Source organism: Pogoniulus pusillus, chromosome 26, assembly GCF_015220805.1.
Source record: "Pogoniulus pusillus isolate bPogPus1 chromosome 26, bPogPus1.pri, whole genome shotgun sequence".
Lineage (NCBI taxonomy): Eukaryota > Metazoa > Chordata > Aves > Piciformes > Lybiidae > Pogoniulus > Pogoniulus pusillus.
Window position 1 is genome coordinate 6831089 of NC_087289.1, and position 14475 is coordinate 6845563.

At 42.8% G+C, this 14475-nt stretch overlaps 1 protein-coding gene and 1 long non-coding RNA gene across 12 annotated transcripts in view; both read left to right on the forward strand.

Annotated features, from left to right (window-relative positions):
* The window catches only part of MCF2L2 (MCF.2 cell line derived transforming sequence-like 2), a 177667-nt gene that overhangs the window by 127781 nt on the left and 35411 nt on the right, over positions 1-14475 (forward strand). For all 11 annotated transcript variants that reach the window (XR_010307187.1, XR_010307186.1, XM_064165476.1 and 8 more), the window contains 5 exons: positions 702-817; positions 2286-2355; positions 7917-8009; positions 8461-8553; positions 12761-12886. Coding sequence is in view for 9 of the 11 variants with exons in the window: in XM_064165476.1 (XP_064021546.1) it covers positions 702-817; positions 2286-2355; positions 7917-8009; positions 8461-8553; positions 12761-12886 (498 nt within the window). In the remaining 2 variants the exon portion in view is untranslated. The remainder of the gene's footprint in view (positions 1-701; positions 818-2285; positions 2356-7916; positions 8010-8460; positions 8554-12760; positions 12887-14475) is intronic.
* LOC135187097 (uncharacterized) lies at positions 9528-10398 on the forward strand. The gene is made up of 2 exons (XR_010307192.1): positions 9528-9614; positions 10229-10398. It is a non-coding gene; the product is annotated as an uncharacterized LOC135187097 (long non-coding RNA).

Sequence of the window (14475 nt, forward strand, 5' to 3'; positions counted from 1 at the left end):
GCTCATGCTACAAAAATAACCCTTGAGCTTTTGAAACTCGTAGGATAGCAGCATACACTGCCTGTGTGGAGTCTGAGGTCTCTAGTCTGTGGGAGGATGAAGGCTGAGTAAGGCTCAATCATGCTTGTATTTGGGTGGCAATTTTAGGGACTGGGTAGTTTATTTTTCCAACCATGTGGTTGTATCTTTATTGGATTGGATCTGAGGGAGCTATCAGCTCTGATAATTGATGTATCACTCTTGACTTCAAAATCTGCACTGAGAATGTTCTCTCAAAGCTTTTGTTGAAAAATCACAATCCAGTTTCTATGAGAAACAACCAAATAGTCAAGGCAAATACCACAGTTCAACAAATAAATCCAAACTAACTCTTTTGCAGTGAAGCAGTGTAGTGGAAAGATATGTGCCTATCAGACTTAGCAGTTTCCATCCTTTCATGACCAAAATAGCTTTTCATGGTTGTTTTGTTTTTTTGTTGATCAGTAGTCTGTCCATTTGTGGTTAAAGTGTGTTTCCACAGCTATCAGGGGCAAAAGCTCTGGGGAAAATTAGAAACATCAGAAATTGGTGAATGCAACAATGAAGCAGGCATAGGAGAAGCTGAACAAAAAGCACACAGATTTTGGGGCTCTTCAGTGACTCAGATACAGCCCTCCCCTGGCGAAAAACAGACTGCCTTTATTTTCTGCCTTTCTCTGCAGGGCTATGCTTCAGAAATGGACAATCCCAGTTTAGTACATCTGATTCCATCTGCACTCCAGAACAAGAAGGAAATTCTTTTTGGGAACCTCCCTGAAATCTACGAATTCCACAACAGGCATGTGGGAAGTGGTGGTTGCCTTGCACTCTCGGGTGCTGCTGTTAGTTCTGCTCCTTTTATGTGGAATGCTTTGTCATGCTCACACACAGGCAGGAAAAGCTGTCCTAGCTTTGCCTCTGTGTGTGTCTTATAAAACCTATGTGAGGAGATCACCTCTGGGATCATATGTTTCACTTTTCATGAAAGAGTGTGCTCCTCTGTGCATTTACTAGTGATTTTCTCTGGCATTATGCATTTTTAATGTCCCTTGTGGCAAGTATTATACCACCTCTCTTGGTTCATTAGTGGATGTCACAGGTTTAAATCCTGAAGTTCTTTCTCTGGCTAAAGTCCTCTGTGACAAAATTTTCACAGTGTTCATCTTGATTGTCCTATATTGCTGTTATATCAGAAGACATCATCTATTTGATAGCACTTTTCTATGAGGAATTTTATCTTTCACACCATCATAAAACTTTCCAGCAGTGTTGTCAACACTCTGAACAAGGTGGTCTAGTGGCCATAACTACAGAATGCCAGTTATGAACAGGATTAACCTCTTTTAATTCTCTTTTGAACCACAAAGTTTAGGGCTACTTCAGTAAATTTCCTGCATTTCCTAGCCTCGAGTAAGTACAACTCACTGTAGCCAAAGTGAGAATTTAGGAATTATTTTGGACAATGACTGCCTGTAAGATGTAACAGCCAACTGAGCAAAATAAATTTTAAACCCCCTCCTTTATAAGTTTAAATATTTTGCTGAGAAGTTGACACCGAAGAGAAATTAGTGGATGTGTAGTAGAAAAGTTTAGAATACCTAAGTTTAGAAGTTTATTATGCTGAGTAATTGGTACTGAAGAGAAATTAGTTGATATGTACCAGAAAAGTTTAGAATACCTAAGTTTAGAAGTTTATCATGCTGAGTAGTTGGTACTGAAGAGAAATTAGTGGATGTGTAGTAGAGAAGCTCTTTTCCAGTTACATACTATTTTGAAGGAAGGTCTCTTCCATTTGGAGAATGACAATCCCTTGCCTTTGCAAGCCTGGCCTTTCCTTCCTTAAAGGCTTAGAGTACTGACTGCAGCTGCAGAAGCCTTTACATCCCAGGTTTTCACTGCCTGCTGATTAAGCAGCTGCATCTGACAGAGCTTTTCTATCTTTATAGCTCTTCTGACAAATCCTTATAATGCAATGGGAAGCAAGTGGTTGGACTGCATATTGGAAACAAATCTCAACAGCCAGAGGGAGCAAATGTATCAGCTGCTTGTGAGCAGATGAAAAGATGCTAATGTTGGTGATTCAGGCAATTAACTGTGAACTACATCCCAATTTTATAAAAGAATTTATGTGTGTCTCAAAATCGTTGCCTTCTCCACTGAACCCCTTTACCACAAAAACACGGGCCTTGAGCTGGATTTAGAGAGAAGCTAGCACACAGTGTGTGTGGTATGGTACATTACTGTTTGATTTCCTTTCTCCCTCTTAGGATTTTCCTTAAGGAGGTAGAACATTGCATTGAAAACCCAGACCTCCTTGCACGATGCTTTTTGAAAAGAGTAAGTAAATCCTTTCACAGGTTTGTATGAATATCTATGGTCTTATCCTACAGTGCTTACAGAGTTATTCCTGTCCTTTTCTGCTGTTTTTGTCAATGAAGGAAACTCACACAAGCAGATACTGCCAAATGAAGTCACAGTTAAGAAGTAGATATTCTGAAATCCAAACCTTTACCTGGTTTACTGACAGGAAGAGAGCTATTACCAGCATTTTACCAGCATATTTTAAGCCATCTTTAAAAGGAAACTAAAAATCAGTGATCCAGCTGTTTAACAAATCTCTATCAGGAGACTGCTGTATCCCAGACACCACCATACTGTCACAGAATCAGCCAGGTTGGAAGAGACCTCCAAGTCAAGGGTAGCAAAGGAGATTGTTCTGTCTCATTGCTGACTTAACTCTATTTTCTCTGTGCTGTTCAGGAGACTTACTGCCCTGGAACTAGCCCAGCAGAGTCTACCACTTTCCTTACAGCTCCACATGACTCCTTTACTTGTTCACCTAATTCTGTGACCAAATGGGATTCTCCCCACTTGTATGGAGTAGTGAGAGTTGGCCATTTGTTTATGAGAAAGCTTGGGCTGAAGCCAACAGGCAGTGGTAACTTTGGTCAGACAAATGAATGAGTCTTCACTTCCTGTGGCTCTTTAGTGCCTGAGTTCTGCAACTCTTTCCTCTGAGAGCTCCCAGTTGTGTCCCTCCTTCCCCACCTTTGCCCACCCTCCCCAACATGTTTGTTAGTTCTGTTTCCTGTAGCACAACAAAAGGTGCTTGTTTATACAGCACACATTCAGAGGCACTGCTATTAAGGAAGAAACCTGTTTTGGTGGGTTGCTGGGTTGTTTTTTTTTCATAGCCTGACAAATCTGCTTGAGTAACCCTTTGTGTTTTGAATGTAAAATGGAAGAGGCATGAGAAATGGGAGTCTGCACTCTTCCCTGTCGCCAAAGGTATCTCCTGTTTACTACGTCTAGTGTCTGCTGCTGTTCCAGCATACATGTTAAATCTTTAACGAGGTGCTGTATGAAGTGCAGACAGGCTTGGATGAAATGTGTGTATCCCAGCTGTCAAGAGCATTGAGCACTCGCATCTCAAAAATTGGGAAGGGTATTATGAACATGTGATACTCCAAAAGGGTGGCCCCTCAGTTTACAAACAGGTCAGGCTGAAGAGTATCATGGAAGTGTAAATGTGATTATAAGTTACCTGAATTTATTTTCTGTTTAACAGCCAGCATTTAGAGCTTGAGTAAATGACACTATTAAGGAATATGTTGTTATCCTAAGATTTAGGTGCTGAGCAGGAAAATATTGTGGTGAAATCATTATGCAAAAAAGGAAAAACAGGCTTTGAAGAATGCAGACCTTTGAAATCCAAGAGTATAAACCAGTGTATATGTTGCAAATGTCCCTGGATTTGGAGCTAAAGAGAAATTCTCGGTAGAGAATTGATTCTGTAATTCAGAAAGTTCAAATTCTGGATTGAAATCTTGTAGCTTGTGTCTCTCTCAGTCAAACCATCTACTGAGTACAGTTCTCATTAGCTGACTGGTATGGAATCAGCACCACTAAAACTATGGTTCAGGTATGCAATGAAAGCAAAATCAGCCCCTCTGTCACCTTTGCGTAGCAGTAAAGCTATTGCACAATGGCATTTGAATAATTTGCATTTGCAATGTGAGTAATGCATTTACCTTCCCCTTCTTTCAAACTTCATGCTGAGAAAGCAAAAGCCTCTCTCCTGACATGTCTCTGCTCACACACTGACACCTTTGATTCAGGAACTTGCCCTCCTGTTCTGTTTTTAGAAGAAGCCACATAAAGTCCAGAAACTTGTTGTTTCTGTTGGACTGCCTTTAGGAGGCACAAACAAACGCCTGGTTGTGTGTTTGTGTTCCCCATGATCTGGCAGCTTTTTGACTCTTCCTGCTGAGCAGAGGCTTCTCTGGCTTGCCCTGTGAGTTATGACCATGCTTGCCTTGGCAGGGGGGAAACTCGAGCTGCTGCTGTTCGAGCTGATGTGAGATCTGGAAGGAAAATCACATTGTGGCAGATTCACTTCTCTGTCTTTGTATGGCTGTGATCATCCTGCTACAACATCGTGGTGGGCCTGTGGTTAGACTAGTTTTCTGATTTGTGCTTCTCTGGTCTCACTGAGACTTTTCAGCCCTGATTCCAGAGCCACTTGAAAGCATCATGGGGGCTGCAGTGGGACATCCTGGTACCTGAGCCCCTCCAGCCCCTGACATATGCCCGCACACTGTCCCATCCCCACCAGTGTTACCTGGTCAGCTGTCACCATGGGTGCAAACTCCTCTTCTTAAGTGATGTCAGAAATGATCTGTGGAATCCCAGACTACTCCTTGCTGATTTCTCTCCTGGAACACAGTAGCAGAATTGGGTGGAACAGGAGCCTCTCTCACCCCTAATGTTGTTCATGACTGTCAGCACCTGTGTTCTTCTTGCCCAGTCCAATTAGCTTTCTGTGGCCCAGAAACAAATGGTAGTGCTTGATTATGCTTTATTACTTCCAGTTTGTGGACTGTACCCCTTGCTAACTTCCCTCCAAAGCACCATGTCAAACGATTCTATTTGTGTGAAGAAAGCATTGTGCACTGAAATAGCACCATTAATACTCTGGAAGTCCAAAAGAGCTTTTTGGATTGCATAATCTTCAAGGCAGTAAGGTGTTACATGGCATAGCTCTGCTTTCATGTCTGATTCATCAGGGTGACTCCACTGAAGGTCTGTAGAGGAAGAGGGCAGCAATATCAAGTTCTAGCAACCCTGTGCAAAAGAGGATGTTTTCCCTGTACCAGGAGTGTATAGGCATAGTCCAATAGGCTTTACAGCAGAGAAGCAAAAGCCAGGAACTCTTGGGATTTACTTTTGCATGGTGTCTTTGTTTCATTGAGGTCAAGTCCACCTGGATAGATGCAGACAAATATGAGAAGCTCCCAGACAGACACAGCCAACTCAGCTTGGATATGGCACTGCTTCATGGGTGCATGGCTGCAGGCCTTCTGTGCGCAGTCGGTGAGACCAGAATCTGGCAGCCTGCCTTTCTGTATCCACCCACACAGCTTAGGCAGCTTCAAAGCTACCTCTCCGTGTCCTCGTGGCTGTTATGGTAGGGTGTTAATTGTGTGAGATTACATTTTCCCAAAATTGATCTTGTTTATTGATATTCAGGAGTCTCACTCCTCCAACCACTAATTTAAATAGTAATTGGTTCTTCTGCAATGGTCATGGAAACATTATACAGAGGAATAACTAGATGCAGAAATATTAATTGACCTGGAAGAGAAGGTTCCTGCAGTCAATATACCACTTGCAGTCAATTATACTGTGTGCCCACTAGATGGACTCAGGAAGCCCCTCTCTGCTCTGCTCATGGCAAAAGGCAGTGGTGAATTACAAGAGGCTGTACATGTTTACTCATAAAGATTATCTCCCCACTCACATAGCTAGCTATGGCTTCAGACAGTACCCAAATGCTTTCAGGGAATTCTGTTACTGTTGTGTCAGCTGCTGGGGCTTCTGATTCTTCCTGGGCTTCACAGGGTGCTGGGGAAAGGGGGTAGACAATCTCTGAGCTGGTCCTGGCTCCTCTGGACGATCTGTTTATCTCCAGGACTTCCCCTCTTGGCAGGAGAGTTTCAGGTGTAGGCAGGATGTCTTGTGATGTGCAGTCAGCACCATGTCACGCTGGCTGTGCAGGCTGATTGCGTGGAGGTGTCTAGAGCCTGCTCCTGGTAAACTTGAGGCAGTTTCCAGGCAGATAGGGATGCACTAAGGCAGTGAGTGATGGCAGCAGGCAAGCAAGCATAAATACAACGGCAGAGCACCTTGTTGTTACCTGCTCATCTCTTTTTATCAATGTAGCCCAAGACTAAAGGGCCTTTGGACACAGAATAACCCACCAGAGTGACAGTGAGCCAGGCTTGACCACAGTAGGTGAAACCATAGGCTTGCTTTACCCAAATTTGGGAAAGGCATAGGCCTTGCACAAGGCAGGCAGAAGCTGAGTGTGTGTACCTTGTTTGCCACAGGATGTAAAACAAGTCATGCAGGCCAGAGTCCTTAGATTCACTGGCTTCAGGTTCTTTGTGCTCTTTCCCACAGTTGTTTCTCCCCAGAACAGAAGGAGGGAGAGCTGAAAAATGTCTGGGCAAGCCAGGAGGTGGATAAGCCCAGTTTGGCCTATTTAGAACTACTGTGACAGTGGTCAAGAAGGGCAGCGGCATCCTGGGGTGTATTAGAAGGGCTGTGGTTAGTAGTTGAGAAAGGTTCTCCTCCCCCTCTACTCTGCCCTGGTGAGGCCACATCTGGAGTACTGTGTCCAGTTCTGGGCCCCTCGAGTCAAGAAGGACAGAGAAGTGCTTGAGAGAGTCCAGCACAGAGCCACAAAGACAACCAAGGCAGTAGAAGAGCTCCCTGTGGGGAAGGGCCGAGGGCGCTGGGGCTCTGCAGCCTCCAGAGCAGACCCAAGGCTGGCCTCAGCCATGGTCCTGAAGCTGTGAAGAGAGGTGTTGGGAGGACAGAGCCCAGCCAGGCCCTTCTCAGTTATGTCCAATGGCAGGAGTGCAAGGAACATAAAGAACAACTTTTTCACTGTGAGGGTGACAGAACACGGGAAGAAGCTGTCCCGAGAGCTTGTGGGGCCTCCTTCTCTGAGGCCATTCAAAACCCACCTGGATGTGTTCCTGTGTGACCTACTCAAGGCAGGATTGGACGTGGCACTTGGTGCCATGGTCTAGCCTTGAGCTCTGTGGTAAAGGGTTGGACTTGATGATCTGTGAGGTCTCTTCCAGCCCTGATTATACTGTGATACTCTAGGTAGTTCTGCTCTGGCAGAGTGGGTTGGACCAGATGATCTTCCAGAGTCCCTTCTAACTCCTAGCACTGTGATTCTGTGACCTTCTGGGCCTATTGAGACTGCCTTTCTTATCATTGAAGTCAGTGAGGTTTATTTGCCAGTGGACTTCAGTGGGAGCATCTGGAATGCAGTCAAAGGTAATCAGAGGCCAAGTGAATCCACTGGCTTCTAATTGTGATACAACCGACTTTAAGTACTTCCCCCTTGCCTGGCCTGGGATGTGACAAACTTGCCACTTGATAATTCATCTCTGAACTATGGGAAGCCATCGCTATTTTCAGAGTGCTTTGACAGTGTAAACCTTAGCTAAGTGGTGAACATTGTTAGCAAACACCAGTCTGTGCCAGTACTGTTAGCAAAATTTGCATTGCTAATGCCTTTTTTGTTTTCAAACCAGCTGTTGCCCTGCCTTGAAGACAACTGTTTTGAAATCAGATTGTGTTACAGGCTGCAATCTCCTTGCTTTGTGCAAAAAGTGTGTGTGTGTGTGGGGAATCGATTCCAGGTGTATTTACCTTTACAGGAGTAAAAAGCAATTTTGATACTTGCAGTGTATGTTTACACAGTTGTCCCCATGTGGTCATTGCATTCCATTCTAACACATGAAGTAAGAGAAGGTTTAACTCAAAGCAGATACTTTTTTTCCCCCTTACCTTACTTAATTTCTCTTTTTTTCTTGCAGAAAGAGGACCTCCAAATATATGAAAAATACTGTCAGAACAAGCCAAGGTCAGAAGCTCTCTGGAGACAGTGTGGAGACAGCATCTTTTTTCAGGTGGAATTTAACTGCAGACTAGACAAGACCATCACAGCTTGTTATCCTTCTGTGTCCTTTCTGCAGAAAACTTTGAGCAATAGGCAGATTTTTCTGCATGCTGCTCATGCTCATGGCAGGTACCCAGTCTGTGTTTAGGTGCTCTCTACAAGAGACTAGGCAGGTAGAGCAGTAGGCAGATTTCTTGGACAGGAGTCAAACCAAAGAAGTCATTGCAAGCCCCAGATGATTGCAATCTCATAAGCAGAGCATGCCAGATTTCGACAGTACACTGAACCTAAACATGAGCTTTTATTTAGTAACCTGGAAACTCCTATGCAGATGAAACAAATTTCTCTCTCAATCCATAGACATATAACCTTCAGATTACCAAATGATAATTGATGATTTAGGTGGATTGCTTGTGTCTCAAGAAACAATTGTGTTTTTAATTCCCTGTTGTCCCTTACAGGAATGTCAGCGTAAACTGGATCACAAGCTCTCACTAGATGCATATCTCTTAAAGCCGGTCCAGAGAATCACCAAGTATCAGCTGCTGTTAAAGGTAGGTTCTCCATCAAAGTGCAATGAATTGCAGTGCAGAGCTCATTTTATTTACAAAATTACACATCAGTCTATTTTCTGGTGGACTACCCCGACAGAAATCCTCTCTCACTCCTTCAACTTTGTAATGCTAAGTTGTAAAATGGCAACAGTCAAAGAAAGAACTTCTATTTCAGACAAAGTATTGCTCTGACTTAGCAGCACTTACATACTAAGCAATAGCAGTGTCTTATTATATATATACACTGCTACATATGTATAAAGTAAAATATTTTCTGTAGTAAGTATTTTATTGTCTTGTTTACAGTTTTATTTATATTTAAACAGAAATTGAATTTGGCTTTATGGCCTTAGTTTGAAAACAGGAACTGATGCTTTAAATATTGTCTCTGATACCTGTCCCTGTTAAATAGAACTCTTTCAGCTCTCTGAGCCTGATATTTTCCCATGGTTGTGACTCAAGCTTTTCAGAAGGAGCCACTCCCTTTTCATGCTCCCATTTTAAAGACCCAGATAGAAGCAAATTGTCTGTCACTTTTCCATGGGATGAGTATGTGAACTTTCCTCTTGATTTGGTTGGAATTGTGAAAGGTCCATGCTTGAATTCTGGTCTGAGCTGGGTCAAAGGAAATACTGATGACATTTTTTGAAGATAGTGGCTTCACTTTCTGTCCTCATCTTCTCAATTCCTAATGGTGGCTTCACTTTCTGTCCTCATCTTCTCAGTTCCTAAAAACACTATTTACTGACTTTCCTTATGGAGAGTCATGAAGGTGAGTTACATGATGTTCTCAGCACTCTGGACTTAATGTAGCATTGTACACTGCCATGAAATTTAGCATGAGATTTGCCAGGAAGGTTTTAGGCTGCAATTTTATTTGCTGACAGCTGGCATGGTCCTGCTCTAATTGTGCTAATTTAAGCCAGGGGAGGATCTGGCTGGCCAGTACTTCTTTGACCTGTTTGTTGACTTTATACAGAACCAACGGATCCAAATGTTGATCCAAAAACAAGGATGCAAGTTGGCTGATTCCAGTGGATTTACATCAGTGTAACTCAGAAGTAAATATGACTTGATTTCTTCAAACTGTTCTGTGACAAAGGAAAAAATGTCAAAGTCTTCAGAACAGCAGAAGTAAAACAGATTCTACTTTTAATTTGAAATATGACTGTAAATAAAACCAAGATTAGATCAACAAGTAAAATTCTCAGGCAAAACAGGGTGCAGCCATTGGAGCTGAAGCTGGTCAGACAAGTTTTGTACTTAGCAGCAACACACTGGCTCAGGCATTTACTTTGTTAGGGATTATGAGATCTGGGAAGATGGTGCACTCTTTTCCTGGCAGCAGGAGCATTTTAAAGTGTAGGAAGATGGGAGTTAGTGAAACAAGTGGCTAAGAAGCTCTGCGCCTTGAGTGATTGGCAGACTGCTTTTAAATTCTGGGTCACAATCATTGCAATCCTCTGGTTTCATATCAGTTTAGCTAATATTATAAAGCACCACACCCACCATAGAGAGAGCAGGGATCCATCCTCATCCTAGAAATGATGTAACAGCTACTATAGGAATGTTTCCTACTTTTACTTTCTAAACTGTGGTCACCTGAGCACTTGAGGAGAGACTGCTGCTGTTTGGAGGTTCCTAAGAGCTATCTTTTTGCAACCCTGTTTTACAGGAACACAAGTGCCTCAGCTTTTGGATTCAATGATTTCCAAACTTGAAATGTGACTGAAAATTATCTCCCTGAATGAAAACCACATCAATCATCACCCCTGCTGAAGGGGTCTAATTCTTACTGTAATAAAGACTGCTAATGTTAGTAGAATTTGGATTCATTTCTAGGTGTATTGCTGGAGCAACCTTTTGTTGACACTGGTTGGCATAGGAAACAGACCTGAACTCATTACAACAGTTTATTTCTTAGTTTCTGCCTTTCTGAAGTGAAAATTGCATCCAGCCAAACATTCTTTCATTCCACTGGTAGTTATATAGGGCAGGGGCAAGTCAATAATGATGATTAAAATGGTTATTATAAGGACACTGTCTGCAAAAACCTTCTGTTAGGTGCAGAAAGTGCACTTACTTAGGAGCCTGAGCAAAAAAGGGAATTAACTGAAAAGAATTAGTTCTGCTCTAATTCAAAACAAGGTTATAAGCTTTATTTACCAGAGAAGAATTAACACCTGAGCTATGAGTAGGACTTTTCAAGTAGAAGACACATAAAGAAATAAGAAAAATAGTCCTTCTAAGGAAATGCATTGGGCTATGCAAGTCATTTGCCCTAAAAATTTGGAACTCCGAATAGGATGCATAAGAAATAGAGCCACAAGAATGATTGGAGGACTTGAGCATCTCCCCTGTGGAGTGAAACTGAGAAACCTGGGGCTGTTTAGTCTGGAGAAGAGGAGACTGAGAGGAGATCTCATCAGCACTTATAAATATCTGAGGGGTGGGTGTCAAGTGGATGGGGCCAATCTCTTCTTGCTGGTTTGCAGCAATAAGACAAGGTGCAACGACTACAGATTGGAACGTGGAAGGTTTCACCTCAACATGAGGAGAAAGTGAGGGCAACAGGATGCTGGAACAGGCTGCCCAGAAAGGTTGTGGCATCTCCTTCTCTTGAGACTTTCCAAACCTGCCTGGATGCATTCCTGTGCAGACTACCCTATGGGATCCTGCTTTGGCAGGGAGGGGTTGGACTCAGTGATCTCTGGAGGTCCCTTCCAACCTCTAATGTACTGTGATTCTGTGATCTCTGTATGGTAGTGATTACAGAAACTGAGCCCTCAGAAGGTTTTGATAGTTTATTTGCTTTGGGAGCATGCTGCTGAGCTCCTCCAGAGCTTTCCCTTGTTCCATGTGCAGGATTTGGAGCGCAGAATAACTTCTCTTACTTTAAGCACAATATAGTGATTGATGATTGTGCTAGTTTGAGCCTAACTGGGATATTTTACTGAGAGAAATTAGATTATAGGCTGTGAAAAGGAAACAATGGTGATGTCTACTTCACTCATAGGCTTGCTGAGATGTATAAAAACAAGAACACAAACATAGATAACAGAGTTGCTCTCTCTGGCTCTGGATGCATGCACTTCTCTCTCTAACTTGCAGCCTAACTAATCCATCTGCATCCTAACCCCCCTGGCCGATCCTCCTTACCTTGAATGTAAGGCAAAGTCTAGGGTAAGGTAGAGGGGTTGGAAGAAGGTGGAAGGGTGGTTGAGAGCCCCTGCTGGGGACTCACGTTTCTGGGAGGGCTGTTGTGTTTCTGTACTACTTTTTAACTTGAATACTTCTGTCTATAGCTGTATATATTGTAACTATCTGCTTGTATATTGTGCTAAGCTGTGAATATAAAGCTTTATTCTTTAATTCCCAGATCAGCTGGGTGATTTTCTTGAGTGTGTGTGGGGGTGGGTAACACCCAAACCATCACAATGATTTTTTTGCTAGCATTGTTCTTTGAAATTGCTATTATCTCCTCCAAAAAGGTTTTCAAATTTGCAAATGTAGATGATAGACTGTAGGGAAGAAGTAGAGAATAGGAACTCAGATTACTATAAATCTTCCTTGCCTATTTACACCCCTCACACCCACCCCCAAAAGATGCAGTTAAAGAAACCACTCTTTTACAGATTAAAGAAGTCTAATTTAAAGAAGAGAGGTGTGACATTATTTGACCACAAGCCTACAGTTATCTACACAGGAAATGAATTCTTTTGATATCTGGAATGTCTTTATCTGACAAGAACTTTAAAAGACCTGATGAGTAGAATGTCAAACTTGCCAAAGTTAGACTAGAAGTTAATTTTTGTTTTTTCAAGTGCAAAGGGAAATGGTGACCTCTCCAACATCTGTAATAACTGAATTAAGATTGAGTTTCTGTTCTAGCAGATGTTGGGGGGAGAGGGGAAAAACCCAAAACATAATTCTGTGGCATGCAAGAAGATCATTGTACATATGTCAGAATTTTCCTATCTCATCTTAAAACTTGAAAATGTCCAAAAGGTCAAACTGTGCATCGTCAAATGACAATCCTGGTGAATGTCTTGCTAGGTTTTCATATTTGGTTTGCATTTGTTTTTTCCCTATAGCTCTGCTACTTTGTGCAGCACAAAAGTTCAGGAAGGCATCTTAAGATGGCCTCTGGTATAAGAAATTTTCATGTAGTTTTCATATATATATATTTTTTTTTTTTTTTTTGTAGGAAATGCTGAAATGCAGCAAGAATTCAGAGGGTACTGCTGAACTGGAAGAAGCTCTGGCTACAGTGCTTGATATTATTAAATCAGTAAATGACTCCATGCACCAGATAGCAATCACAGGATATGAGGTATTATTTGCTCTGCTTTTACTCTGATCTTGACCCATCCAATGTTCATCTCCTCACTGGCCATTCTGTGCCTGTGGCTGGTACATTTTTCAGGCTGCTGGGGGAGTAGTCTTGACCCTGACCCCAGGTCTTCCTGACCCTTCCCTAGAGGTGGGTCTGAACACTGCCAGATGAGGTGGTTAGCCCACTCCTAATTCCTGTCTAGACTCCTATAAAAAACAGAGGAACTTCCTGTTTCTCTCTCTCTCTTGACCTGCCTCCCTGCTTGCCAGCATCACCGTCCTGTTTCCTGCTATTCATAGAATCAGCCAGGTTGGAAGAGACCTCCAAGATCATCCAGTCCAACCTAGCACCCAGCCCTATCCAGCCATTCAGACCATGGCACTAAGTGCCTCATCCAGGCTTTTCTTGAACACCTTCAGGCATGGTGACTCCACCACCTCCCTTGGCAGCCCATTCCAATGCCAATCACTCTCCCTGGCAAGAACTTCCTCCTAATATCCAGCCTAGACCTCTCCTGGCACAGCTTGAGACTGTGTCCCCTTGTTCTGTTGCTGGTTGCCTGGGAGAAGAGACCAACCCCCACCTGGCTTCAGATTCCCGTCAGGCAGTTGGAGGTCCCCCCTAAGCCTCCTCTTCTCCAGGCTAAACAACCCCAGCTCCCTCAGCCTCTCCTCATAGGATTTGTGCTCCGGGCCCCTCACCAGCTTTGTTGCCCTTCTCTGGACACATTCCAGCACCTCAACATCTCTTGAATTGAGGGGCCCAGAACTGGACACAGTACTCGCTGTGTGGCCTGACCAGTGTTGAGTACCACGTGGCCATAACCCATGTCTGCCATGAGGCAGACAAACCCATTGCCATCAAATCTGGTTGTATTTATATATTTTGTATCTTGTTTTCTCTTCCTTATACCTTTTTTTAACTCCCCTGCCTCAAATACCTTTTTTTGTTAATATTTTCTTTTTTTAACTTCCAAATTGAAGTGAGACTTTATTTGGATGTGTTTTACCTTTTCCTCTCTACATCTAATTCCATTGCTTTGAAAAAAAAAGGCATCCTATAAACTGTTATGGGATCTATTAACTATATTTGGGAAATTTAAACTAGAACTGAGACACTGTGCCATGTTCTTGAAGGATGCTGCTCAGTGGTGTGTTGTGGTGATCAGAATTATGTGTCAACATGTGTCACATGGAGGTGTGGGTGTGAATGTATGGAGGAAGTGGGACAAATGCAATCCTTATGAGTAATCACACCCCAAACTATTTTGTAGGTGAGAGGTAGCAAGTGTAACAAACATAACTAAAGAAATCTGCTGAAACTTTGAGACCAATGTGCCCCCCAAGTCTCTCCAAATATTTTGCACTTAGGCAGGAAAAATTTGGCTTCCATTTAAAGTGGGTAATGGAATCCATCCCAGGGACTGGGAATTGATAACCAGGAACAGATTTCTCAGGGAGGTGGTAAAAGTCCCATCTGTGGAAGCATTCATATTCTGATCTACTTAAAGATATCCCCACTCAGTGCAGGAGGGTTGGGCTAAGTGACCTTTAAAGGTCCTTTTCTACCCCAAACATTCTATGGTT